General features: G+C 37.7%; 1 protein-coding gene across 5 annotated transcripts in view; it reads left to right on the top strand.

Moving 5' to 3' along the window:
- The first annotated feature begins 3,849 nt into the window (after positions 1 to 3,849).
- LOC592111 overlaps positions 3,850 to 21,215 on the top strand; it is a 34,509-nt gene continuing 17,143 nt past the window's right edge. For 2 of the 5 annotated variants that reach the window (XM_030998576.1, XM_030998575.1), the window contains exons 1-10: positions 3,850 to 4,001; positions 9,173 to 9,263; positions 10,029 to 10,131; positions 11,027 to 11,159; positions 12,590 to 12,732; positions 14,427 to 14,693; positions 16,807 to 17,031; positions 17,561 to 17,755; positions 18,362 to 18,565; positions 18,951 to 19,463. In XM_030998576.1, coding sequence (XP_030854436.1) covers positions 3,959 to 4,001; positions 9,173 to 9,263; positions 10,029 to 10,131; positions 11,027 to 11,159; positions 12,590 to 12,732; positions 14,427 to 14,693; positions 16,807 to 17,031; positions 17,561 to 17,755; positions 18,362 to 18,565; positions 18,951 to 19,463 — 1,917 coding nt within the window. In that variant the 5' untranslated portion in view covers positions 3,850 to 3,958. The remainder of the gene's footprint in view (positions 4,002 to 9,172; positions 9,264 to 10,028; positions 10,132 to 11,026; positions 11,160 to 12,589; positions 12,733 to 14,426; positions 14,694 to 16,806; positions 17,032 to 17,560; positions 17,756 to 18,361; positions 18,566 to 18,950; positions 19,464 to 21,215) is intronic. The other 3 variants (XM_030998579.1, XM_030998578.1, XM_030998577.1) reach the window with 2 other exon arrangements.

The following is a 21,215-nucleotide window of genomic DNA, read 5'->3' as shown; positions in this document are numbered from 1 at the left end:
CGGAGCTAGGATCTTATTTTGGGAGGGGCGGTAGTGAGCAAGAGAATCAATTAAAAGCGCGCTCATTAGGGGGGTGTGGGTGATGGGCCTGCCGCGCGAAGTGCTTAGACGTTTCCTTAAATTATTAGGAAAAGAAGACGATTAATTGTACCGTTTTAGACTGGTAATCCTTGGCTGAATGAAGTCCCCCCCCCCCCCCCTTCCCGCGCGAAGCGCGAAAGCTTTGACGTTTCATTAAATTATTATAAAAAAGAAGACGATTTGCTGTACCGTTCTCGACTGTTTATCCTTTTCTGAATTCAGTTCCCCCCCTCCCGCGCAAAGCGCGGAAGCTTTGACGTTTCATTAAATTATGAGAAAAAGCAGACGATTTGGTGTACTGTTCTCGACTCTTAATCCTTATCTGAATGAAGCTTCCCCCGCCCGCGCGAAGCGCGGAAGTTTTGACGTTTCATTAATTTATGAGAAAAAGCAGACGATTCGGTGTACTGTTCTCGACTCTTAATCCTTATCTGAATGAAGCTTCCCCCGCCCGCGCGAAGCGCGGAAGTTTTGACGTTTCATTAATTTATGAGAAAAAGCAGACGATTCGGTGTACTGTTCTCGACTCTTAATTCTTGTCTGAATTTAGTTTCTCCCCCTCTCGCGCGAAGCGCGGAAGCTTTGACGTTTCATTAAATTATGAGAAAAAGCAGACGATTCGGTGTACTGTTCTCGACTCTTAATCCTTATCTGAATAAAGCTTCCCCCTCCCGCGCGAAGCGCGGAAGTTTTGACGTTTCATTAAATTATTAGAGAAAGAAGACGATTCGTCGTACCGTTTTCGACTCTTAATAAGCCTTATTCATCTGAATTCAGTTTCCCCCTCTCGCGCGGGGCTCGAAAGCTTTGACGTTTCCTCATATCATTAGAGAAAGAACACGATTCGTTGTACCGTTTTCGACTCTAAATAAGCCCTATTAATTTTGTCTGCATTCAGTTTCCCCCTCTCGTGCGAAGCGCGGAAGTTTTGACGTTTCCTCATATCATTAGAGAAAGAACACGATTCGTTGTACCGCTTTTGACTCTAAATAAGCCCTATTAATTTTGTCTGAATTCAGTTTCCCCCGACGCTTTGACGTTTCCTTAAATTATTAGAGAAAGAAGACGATTCGTCGTACTGTTCTCGACTCGTCTAAATGAAGTTTCCCCTTCCACGCGAAGCGCGGAATTTTTGGCGTTTCATCACAATATAGAGAAAGGAAGACGATACATCGTACCGTTTTCGACTCTTATTAAGCCCTATTCATCTGAATTCAGTTTCCCCCTCTCGCGCGAAGCGCGAAAGCTTTGACGTTTCCTCAAATTATTAGAGAAAGAACACGATTCGTTGTACCTTTTTCGACTCTAAATAAGCCCTATTAATTTTGTCTGAATTCAGTTTCCCCCGACGCTTTGACGTTTCCTTAAATTATTAGAGAAAGAAGACGATTCGTCGTACTGTTCTCGACTCGTCTAAATGAAGTTTCCCCTTCCACGCGAAGCGCGGAATTTTTGGCGTTTCATCACAATATAGAGAAAGGAAGACGATACATCGTACCGTTTTCGACTCTTATTAAGCCCTATTCATCTGAATTCAGTTTCCCCCTCTCGCGCGAAGCGCGAAAGCTTTGACGTTTCCTCAAATTATTAGAGAAAGAACACGATTCGTTGTACCTTTTTCGACTCTAAATAAGCCCTATTAATTTTGTCTGAATTCAGTTTCCCCCGACCCTTTGACGTTTCCTTAAATTATTAGAGAAAGAAGACGATTCGTCGTACTGTTCTCGACTCGTCTAAAAGAAGTTTTCCCCTTCTGCGCGAAGCGCGGAATTTTTGGCGTTTCATCACAATATAGAGAAAGGAAGATGATTCCTCGTACCGTTTTCGAATCTTTTTAAGCCCTATTCATCTGAATTCAGTTCCCCCTCTCGCGCGAAGCGCGAAAGCTTTGACGTTTCCTCAAATTATTAGAGAAAGAACACGATTCGTTGTACCGTTTTCGACTCTAAATAAGCCCTATTAATTTTGTCTGAATTCAGTTTCCCCCGAAGCTTTGACGTTTCCTTAAATTATTAGAGAAAGAAGACGATTTGTCGTACCGTTCTCGACTCGTCTAAAAGAAGTTTTCCCCTTCTGCGCAAAGCGCGGAATTTTTGGCGTTTCATCACAATATAGAGAAAGGAAGACGATTCCTCGTACCGTTTTCGAATCTTTTTAAGCCCTATTCATCTGAATTCAGTTTCCCCCTCTCGCGCGAAGCGCGAAAGCTTTGACGTTTCCTCAAATTATTAGAGAAAGAACACGATTCGTTGTACCGTTTTCGACTTTTAATAAGCCCTATTTGTCTGAATTCAGTTTCCCACTCTCGCGCAAAGCGCGGAAGCTTTGACATTTCCTTAAATTATTAGAGAAAGAAGACGATTCGTTGTACCGTTCTCGACTCGTCTAAATGAAGTTTTCCCTGCCGCGCGAAGCGCGGAATTTTTTGGCGTTTCATCACAATATAAAGAAAGGAAAACGATTCGTCGTACCGTTGTTGACTCTTAAACCTTGTTTGAATTTAGTTTCCCCGAAAATTTTAAACCTCCGATTTCTTTAGCTGATATTATAGGAAAGTGAAACTTCGAGAAAATACAAGTATTGTAGTTGTAGTCACTCTCGAAGTCGTCACAGCGGATAAGAAGTCACAGTTCGTAGGGAAGAAAAATTGTCTGCCGACCGACAATATACATCTCACCGACTTCAAATTTCTGCATTGATATAGTACACGAGGATCGAGCAAGAATACCGACACAGCTGACCCGACACAGCAACATATTTACCCGTGTCTTTCTTGCTCTCTCGACGAGACGACTCCACCCAACAACCCCCTTCTCTCTTTTACTCCCACTCCTCCTCTCTCAGACTCTTACCTCCCCTCTCTCTCCTCTCTTTCATCCCCGTTTCTTTTGTTTCCCTTTCACATTTCTTTCTTCTTTTTTTCCTTTTCTTTCTTTTCTTTCTTTTCTTTCTTTTCTTTCTTTTCCTTTCTTTCCTCTCCTCCCTCTTTTTCTTTTTTCTCTTTCTTTCTTCTCTTTTCTTTCCTTTCTTTTCCTTTCTTTCCTTTCTTTTCCTTTCTTTCTTTTCTTTTCCTTTTCTTTTTTTCTTTTCTTTCCCTTTCCCTCTCTTTTTTCCCTTTCTTTTTTCCCCCCTCTTTTTTTTCCCTCCCCCTTTTCTCTTTTTCCCTCCCCCTTTTCTCTTTTTCCCGACGGCAGCGCAATTTTACCGACAATATCCTGACAGGTGGGGGGGGGGTGTCGCACCCCCCACACCCCCCCTTTGGCGACGCCCCTGGGTAGGTGTAACAGGGGACTTAACCTGTCATTAGAAGAAAACATTATTTATAACCGGGCTGGCCAGAAAATACAGAAAACCTGGCAACAACTAATGTGTTGACTGCTTTCCATACATCACACAAGTTCCCTAAAATTCACAGATCTAATACTGCTTTGTATAATGTGGCTGAAGATTCAAATTATTAAAAAAAATGTTCCATAATAACCATGAGTAATTAAATAAGATCTGGCTATTTGTGTCAGTCGATCAATAGACTTCAACAATGATCACGGTCTGTAAACAAATAAGATAAAAGAAGATATCCTTAATTAAGATCAAACTATAACATAATCCTCTAGTAATTTTGGCGTAAATATTTAAAAAAACGAATGACAAGCGCCATAAAAAAATATATATATTATCATTATACGAATACTTATTGTATTTCGAAGGAAAATTAGCCTACGAATTCAGTTCGAGTGCACTGTTGCGCATACTGTAGCTGCACTGGTTGTTGATCTGCAATGCTGCTGCCGTACTGTTGTGTGTACTTATATCCGGCTTGCGGCAGGGCCCGTTTGCATTTCGCCTGGATGGCTACTAATTTTTAATATTAGTCAAAATGAGGACAGTTATCCAACGAGTCACCAAAGCGAGTGTAACTGGTAAGTTAAACAGTTTTAAAGGAATTAAGCAGACCGTTTACTAGTTCTGTGTTCTGTTTACAAACAATTACAGCCGTTTCGAAAGAGACCCTCGTCTCGATCGCCTTTGTTGTGTGATGTATGAATGTAAAATGTGTGTGAAAGTCTGTCGTACAATTTCTGTGTAAGTAACGTGTGTGTTGTGGGCCCCTGGCCGGTGGTCCCGCCCTGTCGCATGCTGTGCGCTATGGCCAGGCCCATGGCCGTGGCAAATATGGCATAGACTCTAGGCCTATAGATCTACTTGTATTGTAGCGTAGACTCATATGCAGGTAAGTGAATAAATATTCTATCGAGAGACAGGTCTATATAATTTGACACCCTAGAGTCTACTTAACATTAAGTTCCTAGAATCCAACGTTGAAATCCGACGCTTGAATATTTAGTAAATATTCGGTTGCTCACTCTATCGCTCCGCCTCCGGTTCTGATCATCGCACACACAAAATTGAAGAATGATACAAAGTGGAATTTCCCAAAGTGTCGATCAATTTTTTTTCTTTTTTTTCTAATTAGACTGTTGAAAAGTTTAATGCCGCCCTAAGCTTTCTTTACACATCAAAACCATGTGTTCAAGAGGAGAGGAAGTTTGTAAAATCTAAGACTAAGTGTGCTAGCACAAAGCTACCCTTGAGGCTTGACAATGGACTAATCCTCTCATTGACTGGCGGCATTGACCAGGTCAGTTATGAATAGATATCATGGAATTCTAGACAACTCGCCACAAAGACAACCCGCCCCAAGACAACCCGCCACAATACCCTGGACATCTCGCACAATACCCTGGACAACTCGCCACAGGCGAGTTGTCCAGGGTGGGGTGTCTTTTCGGACAACTCGCCACACTTTTTTCCCCTCATGATTTCTAGATCTAAAATCCCTCATCTTAGATGAAATTGTCATTTTTCATGATTTTCATGCTTTTATAAACACAGTCATTACAAAGAATAAAGAATAAAGCTGATTTCCCTTGCAACAATAATATATTTTTGACAAACCGAAGGCGTACGATCGCCAGATCATTAGGATAACTTGGTATTTAGATCTATAGGTCTATAGCAGCTGCATTTTTCTGTCTCAGAAATTGTTTAATGGTAGGATACTGGAAGCACTGGTGTACTGATGGGGGGGGGGGGGGTTATTTGACCCGCGAAATAAAATTGAAATGTAATTTATTTCTAGATTTTCTGGGTTAGTTTCGTCAGAGGCGGCATTCTTCATGGGGGGGGGGGGGACACTGTGCCCCCACTTTTTCAGGTTCCCCTAAAGTGCCCCCTTTATCCTTTGTACATGTCCTTTTTCCCTTCTGATAATTTTTAATGGTAGGAATTTATGGAAGGGTACTGGAAGCACTGGCGTCCTGATGGGGGAGGGGGCAGTTGACCCACGAAATAAAATTGAAATATGGTTTATTTCTAGATTTTCTAGGTTAGTTTCGCACAGTCCAAAATAGATTCTTGTTGTGGGTCTTGTTGCAAGCGCAAGGAAAATCATCTTCATTCTTTAGAACAACTCTCAAAATTTCCATGTTTCCTGTCATGACTGTGTTTATAAAAGAATAATGAATACATAAAATGACAATTCCATCTATTTTAGATCTAGAAATCATGAGGGGAAAAAAGTGTGGCGAGTTGTCCGAAAAGGCACCCCACCCTGGACAACTCGCCTGTGGCGAGTTGTCCAGGGTATTGTGGCGAGATGTCCAGGGTATTGTGGCGGATTGTCTTGGGGCGGGTTGTCTTTGTGGCGAGTTGTCTGGACCCCATATCATGTCCACTGATAAAGCCTATTCTTTTATGTCTGTAGGTACAATGTACAGTGTAGGTTGCCGGCACTTCTGCAATGCATGAAGGTCTAACCATAAACAGGATGGACTTCATACCTGCTGACAGGTGTAAATCAATAGATCCATTTTTGAACTTTTATACTGGTAAAATACTCGACATTACAACATGATTTTTTTTTAAATGGCCTAACGTGGGTTATGGTCTTGATTGAATCATATACCATTTTGGTACATGATTTTTATACTAAATGGAAAGAAATTTAATAAACTTACTTTTAAAGCCCTTTTCCCCCCTCCTTCTCGAGAGACGAATGCTTAGTTCCCTCCTCATAATATCAATAAAATAAAAAAAGTGTGCGTTGCGGACACTCTACCAGTGACGTCATTTAAAGCAGTTGTGCAATATCGGACGGGTGGCTGTCTATCTCACATGTGCAGATAGCCTGCCGCTGCCCTGTGTTAGCAACCAATCAGCAACGATAAAGTCTCCCTTCTTTTTAAAAAAACATAAAATTAGAAAATGGCGGAACAGAGTACGGTTGGCCCAATCGATAAAAATAGGCTCAAATATCTGCAAAATCATAGAAATAAAACTTGTCATTTCCAATCATTACTTAATTGTAATCAACATTGATTCATTCAATTTGTTTATAAAACCATTTGAAAGTATACCGGTACAGGTTTTTTTAAATGTTGCATGAATGTACTGCAGTACAGTGTAGTCTGTGTTGCCCATCTTAATACACAGCCAGGATAGTAATGCTGCCAATAGTGTTTGCGGTTGGTGTCCCTATTTGATAACTTGTAAAGAAACGCCTGCCATATAAAGGTGTACATATACCGTATTTGCCAGTGATAAGGGCCGCACCCCCAACTTTGACATTTCAAAGAGGAGAACAAAAAACAAAAAACAAACGGACAAAACAAAGTAATTGTAATTTTCTTGTAGAACACTCATTTTTTTTACACACTGATACCAAATTCATCAATATTCTTATAAATTACCAGAAATTTAGCTAAAAAGGGATCACAGGCAGATTTGGTGTCGGATATGTACACCTACCACAATGTACGGTGTAATGCGAAATTGCATGAAATCGATACAAAATGACGACTTCGGCTGGATGTGCAGTTGCGTTCGCGGCAGCTCCGTAACGGTCCCTTCTTTTACTTGGCACAAACTTAGATCAAGATCTATCGGCAGATGTTGTTTTAGGAAGTTTTTTTTTTGTCTTCATGTCAATAATACAAAATAAAATTGTAGGTAAGATGTGTGGAAATGTCCTGTACCATAGTGGTAAGTTATTTGTAGTCCAATATGTGCAAATTTGTGCTGTTTTTTCGTGTTTTTTGGGGGGGGTTTTTTACTCTTTCGCCGCAAAGGCCGCACCCCAACTTTTTGATATTTTCTCTTCCAAAAATACTGTGGCCTTTACGCCGGCAAATACGGTATGTGTGGGACAAGTCTCTTACTCATACTCCATATCACTGTCTTCCAAATCCGAGTCAGCTGCTGGAGCTGGGCCACAAGTTCTCATACGGTCAGAATTGAAGAACTCAGTCACTTGATCATGAAACTAGCCAAAACAGTTGCTGAAAAAACATGATTATCTCGTAGAATCTCAATGTAAATAATGCCGTTGAACACCACGTAATCCAAGGAGAATTCAGATTCAGATAAATGTACCGGTAATTACAAAAATAGCTCATGAATGAAATGCGGCCCGCATAACAGCGATGAAGTAGGGTAAAACATTTACACACAGCTATCTCTATATCCATAATTTGTTTTCATCATTCACAACATATTGACTCGCTTGGTTGATACTAGCCTATAATCTAGGCGGAGTGCCGAGCTTTTTTCTTTGCTGCTAGACTAACCTTAAGCAGAACGTCTGATACGGCAAGACTACGAACCGTGAGCCGCAAAGCGGCTCACCGCCTATAATCACTGGTCTAGCTTTAGTCGTTTTTTTATTATCGACCATGAATCCGTGGCAGTTTTTCGTACGAAAAAAACCTCATGAATACGAAATGAACTCAACCAATCAGAAACACGTATGGAGAAGAGTCTATGCATATGCATATTATAAATCACGTGACATTACGTCATTTTCTTCATCCAAGATGGCGGGTAGTTCATGCGACGACGATCTTCTGCGAGAAAGTTTATCATATGCGGCCAACAAACTAGGCATTCCTAATGGAAAATTCAGAGAACTGCAGGAATCCGCTATTCGTAGCGTTATTGAAGCCGGCAGGGATATTTTTGTTGCATTACCTACTGGTTTTGGAAAGAGTGCAATATACCAAGCAATCCCCTTGTGCTGTGATTTTCTACGCGACCACGGATTCTATGATCATGATCTTTTTTCGTTGCGGTTTCTTATATCTGATTGGTCGAACGTAACATAGGTGTACCTTATTTGGTAGGGCTGTTGAATGATTCATAGATCCGCCATTTTGAATATATATGAATATTGATTAGCTAGACCAGTGATTATAGGCGGTGAGCCGCTTCGCGACTCACGGTTCGTAGTCTCGCCGTATCAGACGTTCTGCTTAGGGTTAGTCTAGCAGCAAAGAAAAAAGCTCGGCACTCCGCCTAGATTATAGGCTAGGTTGATACAAAACTCCTCAAATTCCCTCTACTGGTAATCACATTACATTAACGAAATTAACATCACTCGCCGAGTCGCGGCTTGTGGTTTCCGCTGGCAGTAACGTTTGTAAATATACAAATGTTGTGAATCAAGAAAAAAATGTTTGAAATGCTATACTTGTCTTGAAACTTACAACCCTTGTCCCGCTGTTGAATTTTCTCATGAATCTTAACCGCGTTCAATGAGATGTGCAGTGTACAACTAATATAGTTAGGATATATTCTTTCTGCTGTGTCCTTGATTTTGTACAACCAACATGGCATTCACTTTGAGACCTGCAAGGAAAAAGAAAGTTTCTGATGAAGTGGTCTTTATCTTTAAAAATAGTATTGTTACTTTCCTTCTGTGCACCATAATTGTCCACAATTACCATGTTTCCCTGCCATGACTGCATTAGTTAATCTGTAATTTACCACATAAATAGTCATTGTTGGTCAAGCTGTTTGGTGAGGCCCTTCACCCTGGATAACTAGATAGGTTGAGCTATCTAGGGTCAGGTTGTCTGTTGGTCGGGCTGTCCAAACCCTGCTATTTAGGTGTACAGTACCGAAGATGACCAGTCTGCATGCATGTGTTGCCCACTCCTTGTGAAGAAATAGGAAAATGCGCTCCTATTCAACTTGTATAGATTTTGTTAATGTTTATCATTGTTTTTTTTTCCTTTCTCCGTTTCTCTTTCTGTAGTTGGTGACGAATTGATAAGTAGCATTGGAAGAGGACTCTGTATTCTGGTGGGGATATCAAAAGATGACACTCCTAAAGAAAGAGAATACATGTGAGTACTCTATTGTCCATACATACCGGTTTCCCTCCTTAAACTTACAGGAATCCTCAGCCTGAATAATATGTGTACATTGTAGGTAAACTTGGTATGCTGAAAGAAGAGATTTATTCTTGCCTATTGATGTACAATATTCCTCAAGAATATGTGCAAGATTTATACAAATGAAAACAATGCCTAAGTTGTACCCATTGAGAGCTGATCTGATGAGATAACCACCCGTTAGTGACCATACAGGGAGGTCTAATATATCCCTTCTGGCCAAACTAGTGCAGATAAGCTTTAATATTTATTCAAATGTATGGATGTTTCTTTTCTGGGGTCCTAGTGACAAGGGTTTTCATTGACCTGCTATTAATGAATGATCTACAACACTTGAATCATGTCTGCATGAAGTACTTGTTGCTATATTGGGCAAGCTTTTGTCAAGAAGTGTTACGTATGTCTAAAGGTACGTGTATTACATACATTCAAGTACATGTACCAGTACCAGTATGTATTTTCTTTTTAAATTGTGGGTACTTTTATTACAATGTACCTTACATGTACATTCTTTTGTAAATTTTACTTCACCGTTTCTTTATTTTTTAATAATTTATTCAAGATAGGTTTCATGGCGTTTAGTTTAGTGTGTCATGTTGGAACTGGAAGAGAAAGTTTAAAACTTGTTTGTAAATGTGAAGTATTTGTCAGTTATAAAGAATGTCAATAACAGTGAAGAGGAATAAATTTTGTTGAAACTTTTCTTTCTCTTCACAGAGTCAGGAAGATTTTGAACCTGAGGGTGTTTGATGATGAAAATGACAAAAGATGGGCGAAGAGTGTCAAAGACAAACAACTGGAAATTCTTTGTGTCAGTCAGGTAATTAATATTCATATGTGAAATTGTATAGAATTTACATTTCTTCATTTATCCCTGCATTTTAAATCATAGTATTTCAGATCACATATTGGATAGAACTGGAAAACTGCATGTTAAAGGGAATTAATGCAGGCCTGATAATTACCCAATTTAAATCGGTTTCCCAATTTTTTTTTCTTCCCCCTGATATGTTTTTCTTCTTCACAATTTTACCCCTATTTTCTTGATTTTTCCCTTATTTTTCCACAATTTTCTTACTCAAAAGGGGGTGGGGGAGGGGGGAGGAATTTTGTTAGATGCCATCCCCCCCCCCCCCTCCCAATTTTTTTTTTCTTCTTTTCGCTCAAGAGGTGGGGGGGGGGTTGAGGATTTTTTTTTTTTTTTTTTTAGTGCTCACTATCACCCCTGATTTCATGGTGCTTATATTTGCTCAGTATAATGCTCCATACATACCGGTATACATGTAACATACATGTTTTTGTAAGTCTACAAAATGTGAATTTAATATTAGGATGCAACATGCAAATTTCTATTTATATTGATTGTAAAATTGTTAGAATTGCATGTGGAGGCGCAAGAGCAGTTAGGGTCTACTCAGAATATCAGATTGTAAAATACCTCGGTAAAGTTCTTGCTAAAGCAGAGTACTAAATGTACAAATCTTTTGCTAAGAACCACAGAGGTGTTCTTATGAATGCACTTTAACACAGACGTAATGCCCTTCGGTCCATGGACTTGTGCAATGAGGAATATTAATAGAATATTAAGAATTCCATATTTGCTGTGTGTGATGGCAACAACTATTAAAAATGTTACACAACAGAATGTAGGTAGTTTTAGTACGGTAAGTACAGAATGATACATTATGTGGTGTATGTTTTATATTTATTTTCAGTTTACACTGTACTCTATACTGAAGGGCAATAAACCAGACTTCCATCAGGCAATGCCAGGAGACCAATCACAAACATACTACAATGAATTCCTTGACATGCTAAGGAAGGATTATAATCCGGATAAGATTAAAGGTGAGGTTTTGATATGCTTCTTATGGAATGAAAAACAATTTGAAATGTAATTCATCAAACATACTGTACTAGTAATATATTAGTTGAAAAAGCCCTGTCACTTCGTCTTCAGAATGGAGTAGGTGTGTGCTCGATTAAAAAAAAATCATTCGCATGATAATTGAAATTTTGGCTTTGATCGATGTACATAATTGTTTCATGAAAGTATTGCAATATCTAGCCATGCTCATGTTTCATGACTTCATTTCCAGTGCTGCAGTTAATGGGAAACAACCCTTCAAGTAAGAATAAATCATAAAGGTTTATGAGTCACATGGGTCAATTCAAAGATTGTTTAATTCCTCATGCTAGCTGTACATATATAGAACATAATGTACATGTAGTTTGATGATTTGGAATTACATGTTTTAGGAATCTTCAAATCATTTCCATGTATAAACGATGATAGAGAAACCCCAATACAACTATGGAACATGTGATAAGTTGTTCAAGTTGTTGAATTGATAATCAATGATTCCAATGTAAGGAAGAAAGGGAGAAGAAAAAAACATCACATAAGGATATTATAGCAAATAAAGTTTAATATTCATTTAGAATAAGAACAGGGAGAGTTCTAAGAAATTCAATGAGATTGTCACTAAAGACTATCTACTTAAAGTTAATACAAAGTTTTGGTATGGGCTCATGAATTTGGTTCAAATGAACATATTGGAAGCATATGTGATCCTACAATATTCAGTGAACGTTGTCACGGTTGAAATCGATTCTAAAGTTATGAAATTGTAAATAATAAACTCTTTATGTTGTACAGCGCCCTCTCAAGGTCAATATATTAATTTAGCTATAAAACAATGTTCCTTGACTAAAATCGACCGATTTGCTATTACCGTTTAAAATATATGTACATGTATCACAACTACATATTGTGAGATTTTCATGGTCGCAACTACCATCGTATGATCGTAGGCGCTATTTGAAATTTATTAAAATTTACCGGGAGCACCGGTAAATTTGTATATTCAATTTTTCTCGAAAGCAGAAGTGTTTTAAGGGCTGAATTTTTTAGTGCTTATAAATACATCCATAGGGGCATCTAGATATATAAAAATTGTAAAGAATCACTATCCAGCCAATTTTCAAGATTTACCAAAACTTTGTAATACCTTTAATACTTCAATAATTAAAAAGACCGGACTGATTTTTCAACATGTATATTTCTACAGTGAAATAATACATGTCAGGCTCTATTCTTTGGGTCTTCACAACTTGGTAAAGTGTAGATTTGTTTCTTTCTTCAAAATTGCAAAGACTTGTGCCACGTCACTCATGTACATGTAAGTACCGTACACAACTAACAAGAAATCATACATGTACTTGTATATCTACACATCCAAATTTAACATGTAGACTGACATTCTCATACTTGGCAGATGGTCAATTTGGAGCACACATGCAGGTTCATATACAGAATGACGGACCTGTCACTATACAGTTAGACTCACCACCAGACTCAGGCATAAGCACAGGTCAGGAGTCTGCAGGCAATACAGATCTGTTACGGCACTCCAGACAGGTGGGTTTGTAATGGAGCGTTGGAGGGTGTTTCTGATAGCAATAATATTGTTGTACTGCAGGTGTTGGTAACAGTGTTCATTCAACAAAGTCCAGCTAAGTAGTCTTGTTGATAAAACAGAAGGCAAGGGAGTTCGGGTTGGGAAGAGAAGAGAGAAAACAAGGATAGAGAGAAAGAGAGAGAAGGGGAGGGAGTGAAATAGGGTGGGAGCAAGACAAAGGAGAATGGAGTGAGAGAGGTATGGGGGAAGATTAATAAAGAGAGAGAGACAGGGGGGGGGGGATTATCAAGATAAATTCAATTACTAGATTATGTTCAATCTGAAACATTAAATAATAATCATTAAGATCCCATTTATATTTTGTTCCCCTTTCTGTGTATAATTTTAAATTATATATTTTCCTATATTCTAAAATATCGTAATAATTTTTTTTTAAATTGTTATCACTTGATTTACAGATGTTTATCCCTTTTTGCAAAAAATTAAGTGTAAGATTGAAGTTGCATATTCAACTATACATGTACATAGTTTTGGTAAATTTTGCTACTAAAGAAGTGGAATCTATTTTGACAGTTGCTTGTTCACTAACACAAAATGTATCATCCAGCTGAAATTTGAATACAACTTTACTTGTTAAGGAAACTTCATTGTCTCGTATTCATGTAATACTTAAGAAATTGGTAAATTCCTCAAATCTTGGAATAAATTATGTCATATGTTCACAGTCTACTATAAATTACATGTATGCATGCAAAAGACTTCTGTATATAGTTATCAGAAATCATAGAACAATTGTTGAATTGGTTACTGCTCAGTTTACATGTTTGCCTGTTTTCATCAGGAGCTGGGGGGGTACTAGTGGTATAGTTCTGGAACCTTATAGTATAAACCGTCGAACCAAACGTTAATACAAACTTATAAATTTAATATTTAATGAAGGCCTATTTGAAAATTCATAGCGTCATTGCTGCAAGCACTTGATTTGCAGCCAGCAACTGTTAGCTTGCATGTTGCCTGCACGACCTGCCGTCCAACACCGCTATCGACAAAAACTTCTTTACCCTTTATTGATAAGGTTAGTGTATTGTCAAATGTCAATGTAATGTTTCAAAGTGTTTGTTATTGTTTTTAGTATTTTATGCACTGTATAGGTCCCACACTGTACATGTAGATAGGTAAAGTTTGCTTTCTGTGTTATTATTGAGCTTACAGTACATGTATAAAATCATTGTAGCTTAGAAATATTGTAATGTACATCGATACAATAAGTTATTGTTGCTCTTTTTGAATTTTAGAAATACATGAAGATTGTTCATGTCCATGTAAAGAAACTGTCAAAATAGTGTTCCCTTCTTGTAGCAAAATTGTGTGAGTTCTTTCATGTATGTCAGTATATTAATGAATTACAAAAGAAACTAACAATATAGACTTACTTTAAGAGTTTAGAGTACTATTCAAAGCTAGAGCTAGAGTCTTATAGACTGACATTTGAGCCCTTGTGTAGTAAATTATGTAGGCAATACATTATATTTGTTCTCAATTATAAGAATAAAGAAGACTTTTAACTTACAAAGTTTATTTGATCCAATAAATTCCAAATTGTTTTTGATTCCCGTTGTGAATTTGTTGATGAAATTTGGCAAGCAAGCAAGTGATCTTCAAACAAGGTTCTTCCCTGATTGCTCTGACACAGGCCCCGGCTAACCTCAAACGAAAGCATAGAGGAATACCAACCAGCTCTGTGGGCTTTACACCATTGCACTCTGATCAGGAAACGTTGGAGAATTCAGAGGGCTATCTAGCATGTAGTGTATGCAGCAATGGCCTAACTCATGTGGATGAACGACATTTGACAACTACTGTGTGCAGCAACTGTGGCCGGGGGCTCCATCAAGATTGCTCTGTGCTTCATCGGTGTGATCTAAACTCTGATATACATGGAATCAATGACAATACAGAGGTGATTGATGTAATGTTTAATGGCCTCAAGGTCAATATTTAAGGGTTTGTTGGACAAGATATGCCAAAATATTTAATGAGATGTAGGCTCCAATATTGATTACGTGTTGAGTTCAATTAGTCCTGTACATTTATATATCTTGACAACATTGAGACATTCAATCTTTATCATTATGCATGTAAATCCTAATACAAAATATCATTTTCCAATTTTTATTTAACATTTTTGGAATTTTTGTATTTTATAAAGACAAAAAAGAAACAACACTTAAAATGTGTAAAACAAAAGTAGACAGGTTGTTTATTTATAAAGAAAACCATAAGATATTGATGGAAAGAGATACAGAGGGTGGACAGAGACCTAGATAGAGAAACATATCAATATATAGAGAGAACACTGCTTACAGCACTATGATACAGGCAATTCATAAAGTTGCATGCTCTACAGGCTTGTTGATTTATTTTCTCTCCATTCTGTTGTGTTCCAAATTTTGTTCATGTTAGGGTTCCTTTGCTAATTATCAGGTCTGACATGACTTCCTGTTATTACCCTGAGGCCCTGCATAGGGGCCCCAGTACAGAGTCTTTGGGTGCCAGGAAATTGAATAAAAAATTTAAAAAACTGCCTGCACTACAGAATGCATGCTTACAGGAAAGGCCCATAACACAGCATATGAACCAAAGCTTCGCTTGTGTACTGTGTGAATGGTAATCCATAGTATTTGACCATGGTTATTCTTTAATGAATGGATTTCCTAGATTTTAATCAATCACAAAAATATATCTCCAATCTAGATGCAATTTATGAATAATATCTATTTGTAACATAAAATTAATTGTAAGTTACTATTGTAAAGGTTTAACTATTAGCCCCCATGCTATATGAGGCATTCAAATGATTAACATCCAAAGAGCATAAAGAGAGATAGAAAAATATGTAAGATTAAAGGGAAATACAACCCAAATAGACATCTACATGTACTCTAAAAGAAAGCAGAAAAATCAGAGAAGCAAACTGATGAAACTAAATCTGACTAAATATGAGAAATTTATGAGTTTTTTTAGAGTTTTAATCACTATACGTATGGGTACTTCAAATTAGCTGAAGCAGTAATGTCAATGTGATGTAGTGCCGGACTACTTTCCCATCTGTTCCAACATATAAAATGACTAAAATTTAAATGTTAAACAAAATAATGTCTCAGAGGGGCATTTTCTTTCTAGAGTTTCCTATAATAATATTATATTTATAATATATTTTGAGTAGAGCCCCAAGGGAGAAGGAACTTACGAGAAAAACAGAAATTAGTGATATTTTTTTTCACTGCCAATAGGAGAGTGATCCACGTCCTGCGTCACAATCCACTGACCAAACTACCAATTTTAGATTCACATAGACTTAGTGATCTCATATTTCAAACATTCATAACTTTCTTACTATTAGACCGATTTATTTCAAACCCTTGCCATTCTGTTTCTGTTATTTTTCTGCTTTCATATAAATCAACCTATTACAAGGGTTGGATTGCCCTTTAAGTTTATACTGCTTGCTCGAAATGATACAAGAGTGCATTGATTGGTCTATTCTCAATTAACCTTTACTTTTATTTTGAGTGTAGTGTTATTGTTAGTATTCAAATGTACAATATCTCTAATTGAAGCTAAACTTGTGATTTCAGCATGAAAGTCAAGACATACAATGCAGTTACATAGTTGCCCTGTATTAAACAAAATGCCCACCATTCGATACCTCAAGAAACATTTTGTTTTGTATGTAATTCCTATAAAGTGGTAATACTATATTTGAAACATGAGCTTCTAATATTAATTCTGACATAAAACGTGACTTTTGAGTCGACATGACCTTCAGTGTGCCCAGTTTTATATAATCTTTATTTTCTTGATACTCCTGATCAGTTAGGCTGTGGAATGCAAGATAAACTTTTTTTAGGTAGATTTTATGCATTGTAACTGTACGCAAATTTTTGTTTAGGTGATTGGTAAAGAGAGTTCATGCACAGCCAGTGATTAAAATCTTATTCACAATGAGTAGACTTGCTTGCTTTGATACAACCTCATTACTTATCAGCTTTCAACCCATTTCCCCCTTTTAGAATACTGCTGTAGACGGCATCATGATACATGCCCCAGCCAGAGTGTGCGTTGAATGCCAGCAAGGTGGTGTGATGGCTATGTGTGCTGGGTGTGACAATAACCTCCATGAGATGTGTAGAGCTCAACATGAATGCCCCGCCTTAGCTCAACACAAACATCCCACCCTCAGTCAGCTTTTACACAAGAAGTATTCAAAGTATGGCCACCGTTCAAAACCACCAGAGGTAGGGACAAGTTTTTAGTTGGAATCATTATGCATGCTTTAATTCTTGTAATTATACTGAAATTCAACTCCTAGGCCCTAGGGCTGGGAAGGCAAATGTACGGTGTCAATTTAATTCAATTTATACTGCAAAGGAGCCGTTATGTGGGATTGTGAATTTGTGTAAATATTATATCTTTATATCATCAATATTTTAGTATCAGTAATTCCATATCAATTTCACCAATTTTTTTTTGACAAACAAGATGGATACACGTCACTAAAAGCCCAAAATTGCCAACTCCCAATTAAATAAAATTCATTAAATTGTAAAATGTTATAAATGTAGCTGGCCAATTCCCAGAGTATTGTTAAGCAGGAGACACAGTGCATATGAACTAAACCACATTGTGTAAACATTTCATGTTGAGGGGAATATCATCTTCTATTTGTACTTGAACAAGAGTGAATTCGAAGACCATTTATTTAATTCCTCACATGTTAAACTTGGAGTCCTTATTATTCAGGTCTATATTCTGTTTGTTTTTTAGGCACAGAAGCCTAAGAAATCATTCCGATTGGAGAGATGCAAGACAAAGAAGGATTGCTGCATCTGTTCCAATAGAGGTGCAGGCGTTCACATACGGCGCAGGTCACAAACTGTGTGCTATTACTGTAAGAGAGGGCTGCATTGGGAGTGCAGATTCAGGCACAACTGTGAGCTAATGACAACAGACCCAGAACAGGTAAAGCTTTTAAAAATGTCTGATTAAAATATCATTTGTAGGCTAATCATGAACTCTGGCCTGTATTGGTTGGAATTTTGTTCTTACACTAGGCTTATGAGCTATTGTTCAAAATTGGGTTTAACAAGGAAGTTTGTCCGAGGTTAAAGTTTTCTTTTGTTAATGATCCTAACCCAAGGATTGGGCTGAACTGAATTGGAAGAATACACACCTAGGCCGTGTATTACAAAGAGTTGATATCAATCGCAACTTATTTGTGATTGATATCAATCACAACTATGTACATAAGAGATAGGAGACTGCAAACTTGTGCTTGATTTAGGGACTTGATATTGATTCGGATCAATATCATCTCTTTGTAAGACGGGGTCCAGATGTTTAAAAAAACAATGGGGTCCAGATGTTTAAAAAAACAATTACACTTGAGACATTTCAGACAAGTCTTTTAACAAATCTATGAATGCACATGCACATTTGTGATTAAAGTGTGAATGATACATTTCAGTTATTTATTCTTGCTGTAGACTGTAAATGTTTGAAACATGTTGGTATTGTATTTTGATTGTTTGAATCACTGACAATTAGTATTCGTCTTGTATCTTTCAGCTTGCTGATGGAGGAACTAATGTGGTCTTTTTGACGGGTGGTAACAGAAAGAGGAGAGATTGCATTGTCTGCTCACAACGCAGGCTGGGAAAGCGACATAGGTCCAGGACTATATGCAAGTTTTGCAAGAAAGGCCTGCATAGGAAATGTGAACATAATCACATGTGTGCCTGGATGAAGAATGAGGAAGAAGTCAATGAAAATGTAAGACATTAATAAAACAGTAATATAGATTTCCATACCATTTTTAGGAAGCCATACGTTTCAGAGTATAATCTTGTTTAGCAAATAATATACATACAGCCATATAAGTTTTGAAATGGTGGAAATATCCATTAGGTCATGCTGGATCCTCTGACAAAAGGATTGTGTGAATACAAAATGGTTATATTAGTGTCCCATCTAAAAATGATTTTGACGGATAATTGTGCAACAAACATCATTGAGTTGCTTGGTTGTAGTGTACTTTTTTTCTTCAAGACCCCTTGTGATAAGTATTTTTTTTCTTCTTGTTTTTTGTTCTTACTGCTTTTTAAATTTAATTGATTGAATGTAATTTAACAGTGCATATATATATCTTTTCTTGCAGGAGTTGAATAGAATTTCTTCTGGCAGTCAAAAAAAGAAGAGAAAGACAGGATCTAAGGCCCAGAGCACTTTGCTAGGTAATAGTAGCAGCCAACTGCATATGGCAAATCAACTATCAAGTCATAGCAGTGGCAGGAGCATCTCCAATGCAAATCTCCAACTCAGTGCTCAACCACAACTCAACTCTCACACACAGCTCAACCCTCCCACACAGCTCAACTCTCACACTCAACTCAACTCTCACACTCAACTCAACTCTCACACACAACTCAACTCTCACACGCAGCTCAACCCTCGAATGCGATTCCATACTCAAGAAGGGTTATTGTCTCAACTCCAGCTGAGACCACATGAAACTCCAACACATGCTCACCGGAATACTCTTGCCCAGACATCCACTGCTCTTGCCGAGACATGTAATATCAAAGTTGAAATTGAAGAGGACTGTGAGTTTATTTCGAATGCAGCTAACCCTACAGAAGTGGACTCCTCTCAAGGACATCATTTCTTACAGGTGAGTTGAAGGAAGAATCACTTCTTCCTTTTCTCTGGATTGTTAATTTAATAATGAGCACACAAGGGAGATGTGAACTAAAGAAGGAAAAGCAACCATTTGCCTTGTCATTGAAATTATGTTCCAAATTGACCCCTGGTGATTAAAAGTTAATTTTGGACCAAGATATCAAAGAACAGTTCATGATTTAATTCTTTTCCCCCAGTGACACAGATATTCAGGTACAGATAAAATGATGGATGTAAACAACTTTTAAATGGTAAAAACAAGGGTTAAAACTTTTTTATGCCTCCGCTACAAAGTAGCCGGAGGCATTATGTTTTTGGGTTGTCCATCCGTCCGTACGTCCCGTTCTCGTGATCGCGTTATCTCAAGAACCAATCAATGGATTCCCGCCAAACTTGGGTCATGTATGTATCTTGCAGAGCCAATGAACTGATTAGATTTTGGGTTCACGAGGTCAAATTTCAAAGGATATGGGGCTCATTATGTATGCGAAAATAGCTTGTGAACGTATTATCAATAGATCCGATGGATGGCTTACTATCAAACTCAAAACATGTATCTTGCAGAGCCAATTCAGTGAATAGATTTTTAGGTTCCTGAGGTCAAAGATCGAAGGGTCAAACATGTATATGAAATGGGCCTGAGTCATGTCGGGATTTTCATAAACCAGGTCCCGACGGCCTTGTACCGATCGGGACCCGGTGTCCCGAAATCAGCTCGCAGGATTTGTCACTTGCCTCTATAAAAAGCGCATATCATGATTATTATCATCAGTATGTCCCTTAAAAGTGACCTTTTTTATCATTCAAATAAATCAACACATGCATACCTCGGCTCAGATTGGTATATTCTTCCATTTGACATTATTTTCATCCATGATTGGCAATGTCTAGTGCCATTATCGTGCCTCTAAAAGTAAAAAAACTGAGGCAAAAATAGACAACATTCGAGCCGCCATTTTGATTTATGCAGGTTGAATAAATCTGGTCAAAAAATATGAATGTTAGAATAATAAAACGGCTTTCTAAAAAATTCTTCTTTACAATATACCGATCATATAATTTTCTAAAGACGAAATAAATATTTATCTCTTATTTTAAACATCGCATGCTTTTTTTCAAAAGCTGAAAATTACTTGGTAATCACAAGAAGTTTCGAAACGGATAGCTGTTGCAAGGCAAGTTCAGACTAGTCTCGAAAAAATGCGCAGTGCTCCTTGTTAGTTGTCATGCGTGCCAGAACGATCGAGATCGTAACGAGAAAAAAATCATTAAAAACTACGAGAGCACAATTGGAAAGACAACTGCACTGCTAAAAATTACCATAATCAGATTCATAACTTGGACAAAGAATTCAATAATCGCCCAAGAAATGCCACAGAAATTGTGATAATCAAGGAGTTACTGGGAACATTTTTATTTCAAGGGGCCTGCTGCAAATACTCAAATCCTTTGTTATACTACCTTTTACCGTAGAGGGCGGTATTTGGTTTCTAGCCTCGTGTAATTCGGACATATCAGCAGGCCCATTCCGATAATGATTGTACCTATAGTAACTCCTTAAATATCACTATTTCTGTGGCTTTTCTTGAACAACTATTGTATTCTTCCTCCAAGTTATGTATCTGCTTACGATAATTTTGAGTAGTTGTTTTTCGAATTGTGCTCTCGTAGTTTTTAATGCTTTTTTTCTTGTTACGATCACGTCTTTGTTTGGGTTCGTTCTGGCACGCATTACAGCTAACGA

The sequence above is a fragment of the Strongylocentrotus purpuratus genome, unplaced genomic scaffold (assembly GCF_000002235.5).
Source record: "Strongylocentrotus purpuratus isolate Spur 01 unplaced genomic scaffold, Spur_5.0 spur5_scaffold_5, whole genome shotgun sequence".
Taxonomy (NCBI): Eukaryota; Metazoa; Echinodermata; class Echinoidea; order Camarodonta; family Strongylocentrotidae; genus Strongylocentrotus; species Strongylocentrotus purpuratus.
Note: the sequence above shows the minus strand (reverse complement) of the source record. Positions and strands in the feature narration are given on the sequence as shown.